The sequence below is a fragment of the Camponotus floridanus genome, unplaced genomic scaffold (genome assembly GCF_003227725.1).
Source record: "Camponotus floridanus strain SB8 unplaced genomic scaffold, Cflo_v7.5 scaffold88, whole genome shotgun sequence".
Classification (NCBI taxonomy): Eukaryota; Metazoa; Arthropoda; class Insecta; order Hymenoptera; family Formicidae; genus Camponotus; species Camponotus floridanus.
Genome location: NW_020229858.1, coordinates 256,199 through 278,205, shown reverse-complemented (window position 1 = coordinate 278,205; position 22,007 = coordinate 256,199). Strand labels below are relative to the sequence as shown.

The 22,007-nt window shown below is 34.2% G+C and overlaps 2 protein-coding genes across 2 annotated transcripts in view; both read left to right on the top strand.

The window, feature by feature from the left end:
* The window catches only part of LOC105248059 (cysteine-rich hydrophobic domain-containing protein 2), a 161,758-nt gene that overhangs the window by 14,206 nt on the left and 125,545 nt on the right, over positions 1-22,007 (top strand). The window lies entirely within an intron of this gene.
* On the top strand, positions 19,624-21,773 carry LOC105248056 (homeobox protein Nkx-2.5). The gene is made up of 3 exons (XM_011252612.3): positions 19,624-20,049; positions 20,544-20,632; positions 20,882-21,773. Exons 1-3 carry the CDS (start codon positions 19,767-19,769, stop codon positions 21,650-21,652), a joined length of 1,143 nt encoding a protein of 380 aa, XP_011250914.1. The 5' UTR covers positions 19,624-19,766; the 3' UTR covers positions 21,653-21,773.

Here is a 22,007-nt window from a genome sequence, read left to right as displayed (position 1 = left end):
TTTTTTAAAGGATCATATTTAAATTTTTAAAGGGTTATATTTTTATTTAATTTTCTTAATTACTTAACATGAAGAAATATATACATCTTTCAAATGCACATATGAGGTTAAATTTTTGAGGCGGTTATTTTCACAAATAAACGCGTAATTGTCACTGTTTTGAGACACAATTGCCATTGTTTTCCCACATACAATTACGATATTAATGGCGATCCATCATTGGGACGATTCAACGAGTCAGTCAAGCAGTTACTGCGCGTAACGACGGTGTCCAATCAACGTGTTTCTTCGTCGAAGTCAGCACGATCCGCGAGGCGATCCTGCAAGGAGGATAAAAGAAAAGCCTAATCAGCATGCGGCCCATCCAGCCAATTAGAAATACTCTGTTTTACGAACTGTCACCGTGGATCGCGTATTGAGTTGTATCGGTCGAGTTATGTTCGCTTCGTTAGTCGGCAATCCTCTCCGGCCACCGTGAGGCTCCGCCGCCTCCTCGTTCGTCGTCTTCTACTCTCTTCGGCATACGTTGCACATACACGATCATAGTTTTCGCGTGCGTGTACGTACGAGAAGACCGCGTGAACGCGCTGGAGCACGTACATCGTTTTAGAGACTCTTCGTGGAGGCTACAAGGTGAATCTTTTCCCTCTTCTCCCTCCTCTCCTGTCTCTCTCAGTCCCTCTCTCTCTCTCTGTCTCTCTTTCTGTATGGACCGCTGCTTGATTTACGACGGACAGAGTCAGCCGACTTCCCTCGGTAGTAAGAGAGACTGCTAATAGTCCCTCCTGGTCTGTGTACGTCTACCTCGCAAATATTCTGCTCTCTAATTGGAATTGATTAGGAAGGGCCCCGGTGCATCGCTCCGCGGAATAAAGACGGAATTGCTGGCTAGCCAACCATCTCTCTCCGCTCGCTCGCTTTCATCCCCTTCCCCGCCTCTCGTTTCTCCGTCTCTTTCTTTCAACAGAATCGGGGTTGACTGCGGATATAACGATCGGAGATCGTTACCGTATCCTTGTCGTCGCTGAAAAAAAGAGGGAGAGATGGGGGCGAAATATTCGCTTCGAATGGTATGCGGCCCACGCTGCTCGCGCAAGAGATCGATCGGTGATGGGCTCTCCGCGGGATACGCTGACAGAACTTTCTGTTATCACGCGCGCGATAGGCACTTCGGGAAATATATGATATCATAAATCGTAGAAATCTTGTGTCAAGAGTACTTGATACTAGACAATACTGTCGCATGCATCTCATGATTATAAGATACAACATTCATTTTAATAATCTTTTGAGCTATTTGTTCTTCTACATATCTTTTTACATTTTGCTTACATAATTTTACCAACATAACATAATTTGTTCTATCCTCGAACTCTTTAAACATGTTTATTTGATTTGCTGAATATCTAGACTCTTCATTGTTTAACGAGAATGTCCTTCGTGTAACATGGATAAACGGATGCAGAGCGGAGAAGTATGCAAATTATTCCGCTCGAGTCTGATCAAAGCACTTCTGCAGTAAGAGGAAAACCTAAGAAGACGTACGTTCTCTAGTTCGTCTTTACCTCTCTCCCGTGTTCCTCCTTCTCTTTCTCCTCAACCTCCAATTCCGCTTGCGTGGCAGCTCGAGTTTTGTTCGGGGACGAGGCGTCCTTTCATTTTATTTTCGCATTCAAGACGCGCTCGTTTGCTATCTCAGTTCAACGCTAACGAGCCTGTTAGCAGCAATTATTCTAATTAATATCTCCCCCATTGGTGGCGACGAGAAGAGGGTCTCCACCCTATCCCGCGGTCACTCCGAGGCTTTCTCTCTCTCTCTCTCTCCTCGAGCCGGTTCGTCCCGGGGCTTCGTTTCGCGTGGATGCAGCAAGGGGGGATGAGAGATCACGCTAAAGAGCGACCGAGAGGGAGACTATCGACGAGCTTTACGACGCTTCTCGTTGTGGTTTTTGCGTCTGCCGCGTGATTGGCTATTACCGTCTCTTCCTTCTCGGCTATATACCTCACCGCGCGGGATTGAGTCTTCTTCGCCTTCTCCTCCTTTTGTCTCTTCCTTCTAAGGCGCCTCACTCCGCGAAGAGGAGCTCGAGGTGCTGCGCCCGGTTTACAACGGGATAGAAAGAGGGGAAAGAGAGAGAGAGAGGAGCCCTTCCGGGACCTACCTCTAATTGTGTTTGCTCTCGCGTTTAAGACTTTTTAACCGAACGCGTATCCGCGCCAAGAAATGGGAGGGGGAGGAGGCAGCTCGGTCATTATGCCAGCAGTCGTCAAGTTCAACAGCGAGGTCGCCCTATGCTTTTCTCGTCATTTTATTCCGTCTTGTTCCATTCGTCGCGCATACTACTCGCGGTCCAGGTTCTCACAGAGAAGATACTTAACCTTCGCGTTCACGTAATTACGCTTACGACGTCGATGAAACATGTCGAATTATCGTCCGGAACCGAGCGAACCGACTTTAACTACGCCAATGGTCCTCGGATTCTTCCGTTCTCGAAGCTACAGGGATTTTAACAGGAGTTCAATTGCATCGTCCTCGCGAACGATACGCCTGGCACGCTCGAACCAATCCGATTGAAGCTAATTTGAAATTTTAAATGCCGTTCGCGCGGGGCATCCTCAAGGGTCGCTGAAAACAAGACAGGAAAGAGACACCGCGTGGTGCGGAGGAAACGAGAGGTGAAACGCGAACATCATTGAGGATTGGAGGAGGAAAGACTGAGGAGAGGGAACAGAAGAGTGAGAAGAGGAGAATGGACAGGAATGAGTGCAGGTTTCGCGGTACAAAACAACGAGGCAGGAAAGACAGAGGGGGAGGAGAAGAGGGAACTGCGAGTCCGAGAGGTAGAGTGAATTATCGTGATATTTAAATTAACAAATGACATTCTGCATTACCATAGCCTGTGCGCGGGTTCAGTATAATAGCGGCCTCTCGAATTCTTCGACCGTTGTCGAGGAACAAAGACATCCAACGTTCTCCATCGATCTATCGATCGTTGAATCTGGTAACTCTTTCGAGATTGTAATATTGTAAAAACGAAAATGCAAAGTTAATTCTGTTTTACAGCAAAATAAAATTTTTTCATTCGGTTAAGATAAAATAATTAAAATTAAGATAAATGTTTAATAAAATACACGCAATTTAATGTGTTACAAAATACAGCTGATAAAACTAGAAATATAATTAGAGATAAAATTAATCTCTAATTATATTTCTAGTTTTAAGAGAGGTGATTATTTAAATCAAAATTGCAAATCAAATAGAAATTTGTCTCTAAATATTGAAAATATTATTTCAAGAAAGAATGCAAACAAAAAATATATATTTTATGGAAGATGTAAATATGTAGGCATGCGAATTTAGTAAAGTACATGTATAATAATAGGAGATGTTTTTAAAAATATTAATGAAAAAAATTACGAATTTAAGAGAGGAAACATCCAATAACTAATTGAGTCGCAAGAAAATGTAATCAAAAATATCGCATACAAATATAAGTACAGAAAAAGGGAGAGGAATGAGCAGGATTCATCACTTAAAGAAAATCGCGATGAAATGTAGCGCGCAGAGAACAGCGGATAGAGAGAGAAAAAATAACTAGCACGCGTCGCCAAGAAAAAGAGACACCAAAGAATCCGTATCCCGGGAAAGACTATGAAAAAAAATGCGAAAGGATAAACTGGAAGAGCACAGAAGCCACGCGAAGACGAGAGAGCGGTGGCCGTCCCGAGTCGGAAGGCTCGACGAGACAACGGAATATAAGAATAAAGGACGCAGAAGAGGAAGGTAGTCCCTCTCGCAGCGAACGAGGGAGAGCGGTGGTGACTACGCGTTGCACGGTGTACACCGAAGCCAGGAGATCTGGCGACTTAGATAGCGGGGTGATCTGTGAGGCCCGGTGTGTGGTACCCCTTTTGCGAACGTCCTGCACGCTTTTGCGAAGGGGGCTGCGCGATCGGGTGAGCAGAGCGCGGTCGCAAGGGGGATCAAGGAGAGGAAGAGGAGGAAGGGTGGTATGGGGAAAAGATGGTAGCGTCGGGGAGAGGATGAGGAGAGCAGCGTGTTCCTCGTGGACCCTCCAACGAGGGCTCTCGAGGACTCAGGATTGAGACGTCGTGGCCTCTTTGTACCGCGCCGTGATGCTTTCGGAGCATCGTATTTACGAGTAACGCCGTGTAATCGTGCGCCTGCGAGCGTATTTTCCCTTCTCCTCTCCGTCTCTCTTTCTTTCTCCTTCTCCGTCTCTCGTCTCGACGCCTCGTGATAACTCTCTTTGTCGATCTTCTCCACCGCGCGAGGAGAGAGCCAGGGACTTCGTCCCTGCACGCTCGGAGCGCATTTGAATTCGAAGAAAAGGTACGATCGGCACGACGAGACCGGCAGCGGCTTAGTTTATTCTAGAGAGGAAATCGAGAGATTGATTTTCTCTGAGAGAGGAGAATATATCGGAGGCTGGTCGATAAATGCCGAAGATGTGTCGCATCGCCGGAATAAGAGAGATCCTTTACAATAAATTAATTGCGATGTTCTTTCTAATTTTTTCGAGTACAAAAATTAGAGAAATAAATGTAAAATTAGTGAAATTAATGTTTTAGAAAAAGACTTGTCAATTAACACTTAAAATAATAAAAATGCAAAAAATTCCGGCACGAATATTGCTTTACAAATACTTTTCAAGTTTATATAAATTACATTTTTCTTGTAATTAGCAATTTTTTTAAGTTTTTAAACAGTATCTCAAAAATTCTAATGAAAAAAATGACTTAAATTGTTCTTTGTTGAAGTAAAAAAGATTTCTTTTTGTTATTCATTTTTAATAAAAAGGTAAAACGTTTCTTTTAATTCTTATTTTTTATAATATATTTAATCTCTCACTAGAGCACACTTTGAAATAATAAGCTCTCCTTCTTTTATTGAGGAAGAAAACTTTATTAATTATATTGAAATTTTACAAAAAGATGCTTGGAAGGATTGATTTCATAACTGCTTAATTATTAATATTCTCTACATAAACAGTATATTTTATTTAAACAATGATATAAATATTTTCTTTCACAAATACCGCCATGGTAAGAATCTTCGTGCAGACGTCGCAGATATTCCGAGAAGGAGAACTCGGATTGAGACATCGCGGTCGGTTGTAACGGCCATGATGTTCTTGGTGCATCGATTTACGATCAGTTCTACGTACGCTCACGAACCTTCTGTCTTTCTGTCTCTCTTTCCGATACGAGACTTGGTTTGATTTCAACTACGTCGCATTTGAATTCGAAGAAAGAGTACAAGCAGCAACGAGAAAGCTTGTACTATCGTTAATGAAGAAGCAAAAACAGACTTGATTAACTTTTCCCATTAAATTCTTCATTTTTAAAATAACTTCTTAAAACAAGAAGTTATTTATGAAATTTTTTGCATTTTCTGCAAAAACTATATTTTTTTATTTAAGAACTTGAATGACAATATATATAATTTTCTTTGATATGATAAACTTTGTAACCTTTTTATCTAAAAAAAGAAACTAAAAATTTATTTTAAAAAATCAATTTAAAATTTGACTATAAATTCTATAAAGATTCAGGTAAACAATCAAACAAACATATAATTTGTGACATTATATTTATGTTTCAATTTTGTCTGATTTATTTCTAAAAAAATTTTGCTCCCTTATTTATATATTAAAACATCATATATCAAAACAAAAATCTAATTGTGAGATCGTAAAGCTATAAAATCTAATAGAATAAAGATAATTACTGTCAATTGTAAATCATTTTTTGACAAAATAACGGGAATTCGGCGATATTGTGATGTCATCACTTTTTCCTATCTCAAGCATAAAAACAATTTAATATTTTTGAAGATTTGTCGTCTGATTTTCAAATTTTCTCATGTCTCTAAATAAATTATATTCGTATATTTTTAGTTAAATGTAAAAATGTAAACTATGAAAAATTAACATGAAAAACTATTATTAGTTCGAAATTATTAACATGAAATATATATCATATATATAATTATAATTAATTAATAATTAATATGCTTTTGCATTTAAGCTTAATAAGATCATGCACGTGACGCAGATTTTAGATCGAATTTGAGATATGATTAATCTCGAGCTCCTATCTCTTCGTACGAATCTTTATCTGTCTTTCTTCTTCCTCATTCAATTACTAATTGAACCGATCGTGTGGCTATTATTACTATAATAGGCATAAACTTCTTTCCTCATCGGCGAGAGCGCATCGAGAGTGTTGAAAAAGCCTTTTATCGTCAGCGATTATAAACTGGCACCGTGAACTCTCGTCTAATCTATCGGCTTCGAGGGATTAATTACTCTTCCTCGTCCGTACCATTGCGGATGATCGGCTCAAGGGTGGCCCGTGCACCGAACAAATCGCGCTCTCATCTTCGATATCTTGGCCAGATCGGCCGGGCGGCCACCTTTGACGCAGATGACTCGCTCTAATCGGCTAAGTTAGACAAACAAATGACAATGGAGATCGGTTATCTAGCTGTCAAGAGAGATTGAGACGAGGGAGGGACGGAAGAGGTAATAAGTTCGCTTCCCTCATACATATATATCATCGATATATCGCGGGATGCATTGTTTATTCCGTCGTAACGGGATAGGGATTCGGCAGGTGCATGCGACATTGAGATCTAATGAATAATCATACTAATTGGCTTCGTAATTTAAAATTTCTAATAAATAATTATTTAAAACGAGAAGCTACCTTGATTTATTTTCAAGCATATATTAATATTTTTTTTATTCTACATATTAATATTAAAAAATTATTCTAAAATATTAATATTAAAATATTATGTATATGAGATTGAAAATTATATATTAAATATCATTTTGAAGAAAAAAAAAGAAAAGTTTATTTTACGGATACAATTTGTTTACAACTTATTATATCTAATAATGATAATATACGAGCCATCCTCAGGAAATATTCGACCATAACAGTCAATGTCATTGAGAAGCACACATTAAATCTTTGATGCTCCTCAGAGATTCCAATATGAATTCTTCTTAAAGGAGTAAAATCTGGCAAAGATGTATATCTCTGAAGGTGCTATAAACCATCATATATATAAAAACGTCGCGTTACACATTTAAAATTCTCACGAATCGTACCCTGTCTCTTCTATCGGCGTAGATTCCAAACAAAGGGAATTATTTTAACGATGACAAACGACTCCGCGCCAGTCATCGATCCGTTGAAATGTCTGAAAAAAATTTAATTTTCCCGCCACGCCCCCCAGTGCGAGCTAGAAAACACAAATTACCCCGGTTCGAGAAATATACGTCGTTGCTCTTCTCCGAGGGTAGATCGGGGTCGAGTTAAAAAACGATTTTTCTTCCAACGGGTGACCTATTGTGAGATAGTTTCTTTCTTTTTTCACCTACCTGATTCGATGATTCCGCGTGCTTATGCGAGAGCGGTCAGCTGGAAAATTTCTCGACCGACTCCCACGTGGAGAAGTGTCCTGTATATGATTTTATTAAGCTCTCGTCGAGTTTCTCCCGATCCGGAATGTCTCAAAGCCTGCTTTACTACGCGCTGTTTCGATCATCTTGGCGAGATACAAAGCGATCTCAGGCAAGCAGATCGAAGTTATATCATAGCAACGGCGAGTCCCTCCGAAGGGACTCACCTGCATCTTGCTTTCATCGGTAACCTCTTAATCGACCGTAAAAAAGCTACTCGAGACGCTCAAAGAAGAGTCACTTGAGTACTACAAAAGCGTTTGTGTTCGCACCATTATGATGTTTAGCTCCATTTTTCTTTCTTTCTTTCTTTTTTTTTTTATTTAGAATAGCAACCTCAAGAACTGATGATCTGATACGGTAAAACAGAATTAGTGCGTGACATCTGGGTGTTTAAAAGCCAGAAACATAAAAATAAATGATATATAATATATACATTTATAAAAAATTAAAACAATTTATAAAAAAATAAATTTTGAAGTAGTAATTTATTAAATAAATATTAATAAAAGAGTAAGAAAGCTGAGTGACTTAATTAAATTTTTTTGTATTTAAACGAATACAAAATTTTTTAAATACATTAAGGCTGTTGATAAATAAAAGCAAAGAAGTTTACGAATTTACTTTCTCGCGTGTATTTATTAATCATATTTAAATCATCATTTAATATTACATAATTTTTGATAACAGACAAGTGTATAATTTATCTTTAGCTATTAAAATATATTAAAATTAGATTTCGTGTTTATTAAGTCATGAAAGAGAGATATAAAACTTCTCGATGTTATAAAAATTTACATATGTATGTGTTTAGAATAAGATATATTAAAAGAAACTTTTTTTCTAAAACATGGACAAAGACCAACTTTGTAAGAAGAAAGACTTGTGGGGGACGGAATATACAAGTAAAGAAAGAGAGGTCGGTCACATTGAACGAAAGGGTCGAATCCAAGTTGTGGAGGAGTAGGTACGTAGTTTTGCGTCGCTTTCTCGCGGTGAACAATCAATAACTGCGGTCTCTATGACAGACGACGCAGACGGCCGTGCAGGTGTTGGTACCGGCAACAGGGCACCGCTCGAGAAGCCGACAAAGACCCCGGCAATGGGCGAGTTGCATTCGGCATTTGTTTCTGGAGATACTTAGATCGTAATCTCTCACCGATGCTCTCCGACTTCGGTGGTAGTTATATGCGCCTTCTTTGCCACCCGCTTAATCTTAAATTTAACGTGTCTCTTTCCGCCGATGTTCTCCTCCTTCTTCGCTATTTCTAAAAAAAATCTGAGACAAGGTAGCCACACTGCTTAGCAATAACACGATTAATTATAATTGTATCAATCTATTTAACAGCTATCAGTAAGACTACAATTGAAAAAGAAAAATATTATTGAATTAATTAAAAATATAAAAAGTTTTTTTTTCATTATAATTTTATAGGAGATTACAAATATAATATTACAAATTGCAAAATATAAAAGTCATAAATATTAATTATTTATATTACAGGATATATTTATTAACTTTCCTAGATTAAAAAGACATTATTTACATAAATTTTCTCGTGAATATATTTCTCTCGATACGCTTTATTTTTATACAAAAACATAGATAACTCATCGACTTGTGGATTTGCGCATTCGGAGAAGGATTAATTAGGCAGTCGCCTACACACACACACACACACACACATATAGAATGGCGGGATCGAAATCGCCGATCCCGTGACTTCCGATTAACAGCAGTAGTAGGAGCCTTAGGTAATTAGTAGGTACCTACCGATCAGCATCTGCAAGGTGAACGAGCATTTTATCATGCTTAATGAACCTCGGAGAGAGAAAAGGGACCGTGAATCTCGACAATGGTTTTCATCCGGGACGTGTTTCTATCTTTACCCGATCAAGCGACAAGTGGCAAAAATTCGGCAAACTAGGGATATTCGCACAGTGTGAATAAAAAAATAAATTTGATACACATGTATCTTTGTTTAAATAAATTCTATTTTTCTTTATTTTTTCTAATAATCTAAAGTTAAAAGTATTATTGTAAAGAAAGAATAGACGACGGGCAAAGTATAGAATCGAGCATTAATATCGCGACGCCCATCGCACTGTTTTGCGCGGCATCGTGCCGACGATACGCGTTGATAATTGACGTAGCAGATCAGTTAGAGGGGTCTTGGGGCCCGAAGACTCCACTCGGCGATTAAATAACCGTGCAATGTTCGAGCACGGGCCGAAAAGACATTCGTATCAATTATGGGAGGTAAAGTTTCAGTGCCCCGCTAAGGAGTCTACGGTGGAGACAGACCAGCGCCTTTCGAAGGAACTGGCCCGCTATATTTTACCCAGCGGGGGATCGTCTCCCCCCCCCCCCTTCTTTCTCCACCCAACACATGGCTAAAGAGTATTCTAACCTGTGCGTCTTGTGTGCCAGACCGTCCTACGTTCCCTTTGTCCTCCTCTATTTTTGTCCCCGTCTCTTTCCACCGTCCTGTCGGCATTCTCTCGTCTCTCCTCTCCTCATCCTTCCCTTCCCGTTTCTTCCGTACAAATTAAATTAATTTTCGAGCAGCGAACATTACTCTCTTATGAATTCTACCGCAGCATCCACGGAATGGAGATGTTTTCACGTCCCACTACTCGCGGTCTTGGGCCTCAGAAGTAAAGATTCGGTCTAGGGCCATTAGTAAGCCGTAGTTTCTTCGCTCATCTCGCTCTTTCCTTTCGGATTTTTTCGCATCTTTTATCCGCGGATCGCTCCTTTATTTTATGACTCTCCTTCTCCGCCATGATGAAGGCGACATTTTAATTCGCGTGCTTAATCCTGCACCCAGCCGGAGAGAAGAGAATTTCCAAAAAGAGGGCGCGAAAAAATGGAATAAAAAAATACAAATTCTCTCCTTTCCGACTGGTGCAGAACTAAGCACGCAAATTTAAATGTCGGCTTCGTATGTTAAATGTATGTGTGAATTGAACAATTAATGTTTCTTGATTTATAAATAGTTATTGTAACTTTTCTTGGAAGAAAACCAACAAATATTATATATTTATTATATAAATAATTAATAAGATATTTTATTTATTTTTCATTGATTTTTTTTTACTTACAAATTTTAAGAAATAATTTCTTAGAAATCTTCTGTAATTCAAATTTCACGAAGAAATAAAATACAATTATTTAACATAAAAATACACGTTTAAAATATACAATAATCACACATATTTTTTTCAATAGAACTCTAAACTCTCTATTGACGAGTGAAATTAACAATTCAAAAATGCCGTAAGGTCAACGAGATGATAAGGCGGCCCAACAAGCTGCCAGCTTGGAGACGATAAGCAATTTGTAATATTCAACCGGGAAAAAAGAAAAAAATGCAGCGACAGAATAAAACGACCGAAGGTTGAAAGGAAGAGAGGAAGGGAAGGGGAGAGATCAGGGATAAAGGCGAGGGAAAAAAATGAGGCTCGGTTAGCAAAGCCGGCTAACAGATACGGTCTCGACGGGTTTGACTCGTGATGAAACATAAATGTTATTCCCGCTTGTGTAATTCATGTCTAAACTATTCAGATAAGCCGTTATCGCGCAGCGAGGCACGAATGCGGGCCCCCTTTGCCCCTCCTGTTATTTATTTTTCTCTCCCGATATATCCGTATTTATAATAATTACGTTCCACGCTTTTCAATCTACTCGAAGCTTAGCCTCTTCCTTTGAAGACTACAAATCGATGCAATCAACTGATGAAAGAGCAAGTCAAATCTTACGCCTCGACGAATGTTAATTACATGTTCCGTCTTCGAGAAATCGCGCGTTACGATATTGCGGTGAATCTTACGCTTATAGTTCCTTTTCTTTCAACAGTGCCTCTTTTATGTTTCCGATATTGAATGATAGCGAAAAAAAACACTTTTAAAAATGCAATTCAATTCATCAGAATAACATTTCAAGGTAATGATAACAGTGAAATATTTATTCATCATTTTGTACTTATCACAATAATTAAGAAATTAAAGATCGTAACAAAGTAAATACATAATAAAATTATTTTTTATATTTCTTATACAATTCTTTTAAATTATTTTTCTTTTAATTTATTTAACGATATGTTAAATAAAGTGGATTTTTTATATCGCGTATCTGAACGCAAAGTGTTAAAATTTGAAAGCACTCGTCGAATGTGTGCGTGAAATAACCGATTGGGATGTTCGTTCTGAAAACTTAAACGACGATAGCGCTCGAGGCTATATTATTAAAGATGAGCTCGTAACAATATTGAACCGGCAGACAAATTGGACCACCCTGGGCAATACCCCCTGGTGCACTCCGCACACGCTGTCCAAAGCAAAAAAAGCTTACGGATGCTACCAGCTGAGATATCGAGATAATGATGATGCCAAGAGGGGCGCTCGTCTTCCTCGTCAGGAATTTGACTACGAGATATGTTCGATAATCAGTCAGTCTTCTTTGGAAAGGGAATCTTTTCAAGATTTCATCGAGTTCTGTTTCTTAATCAATGTTCATATCGCGCGAGCAAACATGTCAACGTTATAATGTGTTGAAATGTAACTTGTGGCTATTCGAAGCATTTCGCCAAATTGCAATGATTTCTGGAGAATAAAAGGCAATAATGATAAAAAGAATTTTAAATCAATAAATATAACTATAACTAAATATAAATATAACTATAAATATAAACATAATTTTGCGAAATTTATTTACAAAGTTTACTTGTATTTATTTAGCAATATATTTAAAAGCTGCTTCGTGATGTAAAAGATTATGTTAAAATTTCATTTTTAATCAAATTTTTAGTGTGTATCATAAATATATGAAAGTAATTATAACATATGTAATGAAGTTTTATGAGCACAATAATTAATCGATTTTTTTCGTTCTCACGCTTTCAATAGAAATCTGATGAAAATCGACTGCATTACTGATCAGCAAAATGTCAGACCAAAGAAATATGCTCCCGCCGGCAGCTAATCTAAAACAACGAGCGCGCGATATGGGCACAAAATCGGATCCCGTCGGAAGGGTACGTCCCATAAATAAGGAACTCGGATTTCGAGAAATTCAATAAGCGGGCATTATCGAAAAGAGAAACGGCCGACCTATGAACCGACTGACAGAAAGCGGCCTCGAGAAAAGTCGATATCTCAATTGCAGTATCGGACGTTAATGAATTTCCAGCGGCGATTACGGCTGCCTAATATTACGAAATTAGTTCGGCGCTCATTTCGTCCATTCGACCCTGACGTAGCAAGAAGTCGGAACCGTATTTCCGACGATCATAAATCACGAAAAATAGACACAGGAAAGATTGCCGGCAAAAAAAAAAAAGATCGAATGGCGCGACAGGAAGAAGAAAGGTGGATATCAGATTAAAATTCTCCTCGCTCTTTCTCATATTCCCCCTCCCCGCCTTCTTCTCGCACGCTCCGCACGTTGGCAGATGAATATAACCCTAAAGAATAATTAAAGCCTTGGTTGAGAAATTTGTGCCGCCGAGAGCTCGTTATTACGCATGTCGAGGGAAATCTTAATTAAAGTTTATGGCGTATAATTTGGTTTGTTCTTTGCTTGACTCTTAGATTGGATTTAATCATATGATCTCTAATTATGTCTGTCTCTTTCCGAAGCAATTGAATTGACTTTTAATTGGCTCTGAGTCAAGCATACGATTTTTAAGTTACAAAAATCAATATATTTTATAATATTGATATATCTTATAAAAGCTTTTAATCATATATTGATTCATCATTTAATTATTATTGCGCATGCATTTAATTATTATATGATAAATAATGCACAGAAATTATTAATGTAAATAGAATCAGAAAATTTTTGAGTTATTCTAAAATTTAGAAATTTAACATTTAGAAATAAATAACTGTCTACTAAATGTATTAAAAAATTAATTATTTTTAGAATAAATTAAAGTAAATAATTTTGCAAAGAGCATAAATGTATCCAAAAAGATGTATAATATTAAAATATAAAATATTTTATACATAATTGAAAATGATAGTATGTGCCATCTCTCTACAGAGATAGATACTAGTTTTTCATCGAATGATACGTTCAATGAGCTCTTCTTTTCTTTCATAAATAATTTATTAATGTTTAAAAAAGATATTTTCAGATTTTATTTAAATCATATATTTCAATTTAAATCATATATTTTAAATTATATATTTTAATTTAATTTACCAACGGTATTTTGAATCATACCTAAGATTGGTAATATAGAAAGTGTAACGGAGACATATCAACTGTAGAGGTTTTACTCGAAGATAAAAGATATATAATTCATCTTTATTAATAAAAGATATAAAATTTAATAAAATATTATTTCACCAAAGAGAGAGATTTCTGATGATATTTCTAAGTTTACGGGAAAAAATTTAATTTTTATTTCTAATCATATTTATTTTATATGTACATGTATATAATACTGATTTTATTTTTAATAGTTTACATTTGAATTTATTTACAATATACTAATAATAAAGCGCTCAGCCATTTATCTTGTTACGGATTTTTTTATGACAAATTATCAGCATTTTTATTATCGATATTTTATCGGCAATTTAATATTATATATCTTTTATTACCCTCTTTATTATATTATCAAGCACCGACTTTTAAAGAATATTTTATACATCACATTTTTTGATGCATACTCCAATAAAGTTTTTAATACATAATAAAAATTTATTTCTATTTTAATTTTAAATATAATACAAACTTATATATATAACAAGAAAACATGAACGAGAAGCTTTGCAAGTATTATTCTTAATTTTCTATAAATTTTTTAAAACTATTAGAAAGAAAATATTTTTTTAAAGACTATACATTACAAGACTATTACATTAAGAAAACTGTAATAAAACCAAAATCACATAATATGATTTTTGAAAACGTATGATTTAATAAATATTTTTGTGATTTTTTGTACAATTATGTAAGAAAATAATTATGTAAGAAAACTTTTATTCCGTTTAAAAATGTTACTGAAAGTGCAATAAAATATAGAGAAAACGTATTATGAGCAATTAAGGTTGTCAAAATTATAAAATACAATACTTGTTTTTCATAAAGAATTAATCACAGTAAATGTTATGATCTTTATTCAGATTTTTCTCAATTAAAAAATTATAGTTGCCTATCTTTGTCGCAATTAAAGACAACAAGAAAATTATTACAAATTATTCTATCAAATATTCTAAATCAGAATCAACGATTTTTATTATCTTAAAGACGGATGATACTGTTGTTTTAATGTTGTATTTTTTATAATAATTACGATCGAAATTATTAATACCAAAAACTGCAAAATATTATCATTTTTTTTTGTATTAAAAATTTAATTTATGAAAAGTAGAATGCCAAGTTCATAGATAATAATAAACGAATCAATAATCTCAAGAGGTAATTTTGAGATATTTAATTTCAAATAAAAAATAATGCACTAGAAGTTTGTATAAGAATACAAGAAAATATTGTAGAATATACGTTGTAAGACAACAGTTTACAATTTTTTTAAAATGTCACTTTTTATTATGAGAATTGAATGCTAATTGTTTCGTCTTCGTTATTGACATCTGACACGGAACAGAAAAGGAGCGTGTCATAATTTCGACAGGATGGGGTTTTGCTGTCAGTATCAGATCTCGGGTAACGGAGTTAAAACGCAAACAAAACAATGCATTTTTCCCTGGGCAACGGGAGGAGATGATCCTTACGGCCCTTTTTGACTGCGCGACTTCGACGAGTCGAAACTAACATAATCCAGACGCGTTTCTAGAGGCGCCCGGAACCCTTGACGCCCGTGGCTGGAATTCGAAAAATCGCCCCCTCGAAACTCGAACTCGGCGCAACGATCTCTCGCGCATTTTGTTGCTATACCTTTCATAATTTTTATAATTTAAATTGTCAATATAATTTAAATATCGTATCTAAAATTGTATTTAATATCTATTGTATTTAAATTTCATTTTTCAAAAATAAAAATATATAAAATTTATTAACCATTGCGAAAATGAAAATCATAATGCAAAAAATTTTTAAAATGAACTTTATAATATATATGAAAATAATCAAAGGCATACGAGAAAAAAGAAGAGACAAAAAAATCAGCATATAAAAAGTTATGAAACGTTGATTTTCATAGAATTTTCTTGTTAACTGATGCAATCTTATTAATGCGCCCTGTTAGTCATGCATGTAATTATATACACGCACAAGCGGCGCGTGGACGCACGTTGGGCTTCGTGCGTGGTAGGCGCCAAAAGATAGCAAGGCAGGCGCCTTCTTAACTGTGGGAAAGAAACGCCGGCGTCTGGAGAGTCCTACGGAGGCGCCGTGTGAGCATCCTCATGAATTTTTTAATTAATTTTCGCTTGTTTTTCGTTCAATTACAGATAACGCTGTTTCATGGTAAAATGATAGGTATTTTCAGGAATTTAAAACTTATATGAAGCCATAAGAAATATTCATATATTCCAATTTTGATGGAATGGAAATATAATTAGTAATGTTAATTAATAACTTTCGATTTTCTTTTAAATTTCGTACGAAATTTTTATCTCAAGAATTATTTTTCGACATCGATTATGATATCAGAGGCTGCAAAACTTAGAAATTACGTTTTCATAATCTAATAATTTATTAGAAATATATAATTAGAATAATTCATATATAATTGTTTGTTTTATTTAGTTGCAGAATTTATAATATATGTGTAATGATATTTGCATAAATATTTGTAAAAAATTTGTTTACTTATTACAATAAGATTAAACTCTAATTACTACAATTTTATAAGAATACTGTGACAGAGATATTCATTCAAATTTATACAAACTTTAATAGAAAAGTTATTCATAAATTAAAATATTTAAATTGACAATCAAAGGATCAAATATCCAGATTAGATAAATTTATGCAGAATAGATATACTTTAATTGCTCATATGCTAAACTGAAGTCGTGGAAGATACTCGGTATAATACGGTGTCCAGTTGCAAGACTGACCCATCCATGTTGCCGCATAAATGGGCCCTTTGTGCTGTCGTTTTGCGTCTAAATAGCCGCATGCGGCCTCGGGTGCCCTATCCGTGTATAGTTTATAGAAAAATCTCGCACGGTGGCGTGTATTCCACTAAGCTCATGGGGGGTCGTATGCCGCCCATGGTGAGCTGTCTGCTTTTTCGAAATCTGCTCTTTCTCTCGTAATTATTAATGATTGCTATATTAATAGACAATATCAGATGGACATCGAACAAATAGAGTGTTTATGAACAGATAGAATCTAAAAGAAACTAATATTGGATAGTGTTAACGAAATAATTTTCGTATATTTTGCACCTTTTTTAAGTTGTTGATATAAATAATAATATAATTAATAAAAAGATTATCATTCTATGAAATAATTGACATTAAATTAATTTTAGATTTTTGTGAAAATAATAGAAAGATTATAAAAATATAATTTCTCATTTTTAAAATATAAATTTGCAGTGATAAGAAAGAGACTCAATTAATTTCTCTATGATAATGCATTATAAAAATTGCTATATTAAAGTTATGCAACAGTACAGACTGGAAATTAGTCAGAAAACTATTCTTCTTGTTTCTTACGATCACACTAGAATTCGATCATAGTTGAATATTATTACTGTTGCAATAATAAAAAATATGATTTAACTGTATTAAACAATTAATATTTTATGCTTATTTAAGAAAAATATTTGCATATCAATTTGTTAACTACATCTTATTATCTCTTAAATTATTTTTTCAATTTCAATTAAAGACAATTTCAAATATTATGCTTAATGAACAAAGAATGCAATTTGATTTAAATTAATATTATTGCGGCATACTGAACGTAGAAAAATGTAATTTAATGACAATGAAAAGCTGGCAAGCAAACTAGCTGCATATCGCAACTTGCAGACTTGCAGAGCTGCAGATGAGGATGCTTCCTATTATATTTGAAGAGGTCAGCTCGACTATGTGTTTGAGCGCATCAAATGAGACTTTTGTCGTTTTCTTATGAGTGGTCCAGACAATTGCGTGTATCTGGATGTCTAGACGGCAGGTTTCATATTTTCTGTTCGGGCAAAAATCGCATTAATTTCAGTCTTTTCCGCTACTTAGTGTAACGATCGCCGACGGAAAGCATCCGCAAAATATAAATTCTTTTTTAAAATAATTTTTCAAGATTTTATTTACTATCTCTTATTATTTGTCTTGTGTATGTTATTTAATATATTTTTATATATTTTTATATATTTTTTTATATATTATATTTATGTATTATTTATATATTATTTATATATTATATTTTTGTTATATTTTATATATTTTTATATTATTTTTATATATTTCTCTTGTTTAAGATTGTTAAAATATATTTTTAATTTAGTCTATTTCAAGGATATATAATAATCAAATATGCTACGCTAATTGAGATTCATAGTTTATATTTATTTATAAATCTAAATATAACTTGTTAAGATATTTTATGGACAAAAAAATTGAAAAGGAAAAATATTACTAAATATATATCAGGATTTTTTTTTAATTATTTGTCTGTGTTAAATGCATTGTGGCATATAACATATATTATCAATTTCATAATTTTAGTATCATTTTGACAATTTTTATTACAATTTGAAAACATATACAACGTAATCGAAAAAAATGCAAATTAATTTTACTATGTGTTACTGCTAATAAGAAAGGCAGAGGAGAGGAATGTATTACGCAAATAATCATTTAATCATCGCTTTTAGAAACATGACTCGCAGCATGTTTCGATTGGTCGAATCTTCTTATAAAGGCGGGTCTTTCGTATTCTCCTCCGCCTTACATTACCGGCGGTTATGGCTGTCACGACGCAAAAAGATATTTTGCCGTCTCCTCGATTATTCGGACACTTTCAATATCAATAATTAATATAGCAGTCGTCCCTCTCATTTCTCAATTATGCTTGTTTATGCGATTTTTATCGATAAAAACTGAATTGAGAATTTTTTGACAGATCCTAATTGAAATTTATTTAATTAGGATCTTATATAATTCATAATTAAATAAATTAAAGATTAGGAGAATTTTTAATAAAAAGTTAGATTTTTTTATACAAGCAAATTAAAGTATAGATACTCCACTTAATCATTGAAATGTGAAAGAAAAACGATATAAAAGTTTTGAATTAAGTATTGAAATTTTAATAATAATATTTAATTTGCATAATTATTAAATCTAATTTAAATTGCAAAGTTTTTGTAAATTTTTACATTAATTACATTCATCTAAATGTTATATATATAAATATAGCGTCCAATTTAATTGCATAAGACTTTATGCAATTAATTTAGAAATCACTTAAAAATGATATGTTCATATATCTTCAAATATACATATATTACTATACATTATTATAATACATTTAAAATAATCATATTCGATATTTTCCAATTAATAATTAATTTCGTGAAAATCATGATGCACGGAGTTATCATTGAAAAGCGTGTGTGACTGTAGTAGTAAAAATCTTCAGTCATATACACTGATGTGCTCACACATTCACATCGACGTATCGCCGTGACGTTCCTGTGCGACGGGACCAACACTTGACTCCCTTGCAAGACCAAGTCACATTATACGTCTGCCCTCCGACCCGACCACTCAACCGTGACCATCCCCCGAAATAGGGATCGTTGGCGCATCGATAAACAACTCTTGATTACAATTTCGCGAGTTTTGCAGATTTGCAAAGTATTATCGAACTCGGTGATGTGTTTTTTTTATCGCATTGCTATTGAATTTCGGTGATTGATAAACTCATAAGTGAACTGTCAAGACTTTTATTCAAAAGATTTCGTAATCCAATTTGACAGCTTACAAAATGAGCAGACTATTATTTTTGTGCGTGAATTTAAAAAATGGATTTATAGTCAAACTTGATAATTAATGAAGTTTTCGAAAATTGTAGAGAAAAATATTAATTTGTTAAAGATTTATTAAATTATTATTTTGAGGATTTAAATGAATCAATTTCATTAAAATTATCACAATGGCACAGCAATCTGTCCAAGGTGAAAGCAAGATTTCTATCATCGAGTTTGTTCTTAAATTATGAAGATGAGACTCATTTAAGGAAAAGTGTAAAAGAAAGGTGATCATCCAGGATTTATTTAACGAAATAACGTTCGATGCATCACGAGTGTTTTGATTAAATATCGAGGATGCTTTAGAATGTTGTCTTCTTCAATATCGACTCCGTTCAGCGTTCGTGATATTCTTAATGAAGAACAGCAGCTTGGTGCCATGGACTGTTACGCACATCAAAATCAAACACAACAACAACATGTGCATCAAGATTATTATTCATATAATATTGTACCTGAGAACAATTGGGAAATGGATAAATTTAAAGAGCAATCGATGCCCAACTATCAGCATTATTCTGATCTCAATCACGTTCACCAATTGAGTCAGGTGGTACCACCGTATCAAGAAACTTCTATTACTGAAGACGGTAAGTATTATTTGATTATGAATATTTTATTTAAAATTGAATAATTTTTTTCACGGTATAATTATTTCTAATAATAATTTTTACAATACGAAATTATATTAAGCTATATTATATGTTATTCTTCACTCTATTCTTTAGTCTTTTCTTCTCATTAATTCAAATTAATTGTAATATAATAAAAAATGACAAATCATAGCAAAGATACTATATCGCTTTTTCTCGTGTTTTTTTTTTTTAATATTATGCGATTGAAAAACTTTATAAGATATTTTACAAGAAGCAGATATCGTCAGAAAAAAATAGGACAAGCAAGATTTAGATAGAAACAAATAAATAAATCTTAATTTAAAGAAAACAATCATTATTGAAATATAATGTTCTATTGCTTTTATTTCTCAAATATTTTAGTTATATTATAGTTTGAAGAATTTTAATTTTTTTTATTAGTAAAAATTGTTGAATAAATTCTCTCTAATAAAATAAATTATTTTCAGGTAATATTGTTACATCCAGCAAAACAGAATTGCGCAAAAGTCAATCTGGTAAAAGAACGAAACGAAAACCAAGAGTATTGTTCTCACAAGTAGGTTACATATCTTTAAATTAAATATTCTTTATATTAGTGATAATTGATGAATACTTATTAAAATATTTAAATATTCGATCCAAGCGGATTGTAACTCTTATAATAAAAATTTTCTAAAAATTTACAGGATTAATCTTAAAAATTATAAACTTAAAATTGCCTTTGTAAAAAATTACTTCACAACAAAAAATTAAAAAAATTAAGTAACGTAAAGCATTAAATTATAAATAACAATCCGCTTCGCAGACACAAGTTTATGAACTGGAACAACGATTTAAGCAACAAAGGTATCTGAGTGCACCCGAGAGAGAGATGCTGGCCCAAAATTTGAAATTAACTAGCACGCAAGTGAAGATCTGGTTCCAAAATCGACGATACAAGAACAAACGCGCCCGAATCGAAGATGCCGAAAAACTGCAGGCGCAGAATATGAAGAATCAATCATTGAAGAAAATTACTGTACCGATTCTTATCAAGGATGGCAAACCTAACGTTCAAGAATCTTACAACGGTCCTTACTGGCCGAATATCCGATCCGATTTAAGCGTCCCGATGCAGACAGATTTCAGGACGAACGAGATTCGTCTCAGTCCCGACTTTAGATCCAACTCGAACGAAGTGAGAATTGACTCCAGTATTAGCCCAGAGTATAAATCAGAGGTCAGCTCAGAAATGCCAGGAAGATCAAGTTTGCATAATATAGTGGATAGGCAGCACGTTCCAGAGTACAGAAACAATTTTGTGACGGAAACTCCACCGGGTGTTCACGATTGCGATCGATTAATCAAAACGCAATTTAAAACATGCGCGAATGGAAATGAAACTGCATCGTATTCAGATCTGAAAAATATCCAATCCGATAATAAACAGCTTATGACTGACAAGCGGATGCCTATGGATGTCTCTAGTGGCGAATATGGATTTCCCAATTATCTTGCTCCGCCTAATTATCAAATGCAGTACGTGAATTATATGGAACAAATACCTATGGATCAAAATTTACAGCGATTATGGTAGGTCTTTACGAGAAAGAATTATCTGACGTGAAAATTATAAATGATTGATCTCTGTACAATTTCTGCTTTCGAATTTATTATAATGATTTCAGTTGACAGGAGCTTAAATTTACGACACTAAATTATGCTCTACTGACATTTTATATTTGCTGAATATTTATTTGATGAATATTTAAATTTTATTATCTACGATGTGTGTGAATCCAAGTGCATTAACATTATTGAAAATTGATGTAACGACAAGGTGGTTGACAAGAATTATTATGAATAATAATGTATTTTTTATGTTATAAATAATTACTTAATTCATGTCACATAAAAAAAAAAGAAATGAAAAGGGGAAAAGGAATTTATAT

What these genes read in the sequence shown, in the direction of transcription:
- LOC105248056 (XM_011252612.3), top strand. Translation starts at nt 19,767, where the DNA reads ATGTTGTCTTCTTCAATATCGACTCCGTTCAGCGTTCGTGATATTCTT. An exon ending in AACTTCTATTACTGAAGACG is followed by an intron (nt 20,050 to 20,543) that starts GTAAGTATTATT and finishes AATTATTTTCAG; the next exon opens with GTAATATTGTTACATCCAGC. An exon ending in CAAGAGTATTGTTCTCACAA is followed by an intron (nt 20,633 to 20,881) that starts GTAGGTTACATA and finishes TCCGCTTCGCAG; the next exon opens with ACACAAGTTTATGAACTGGA.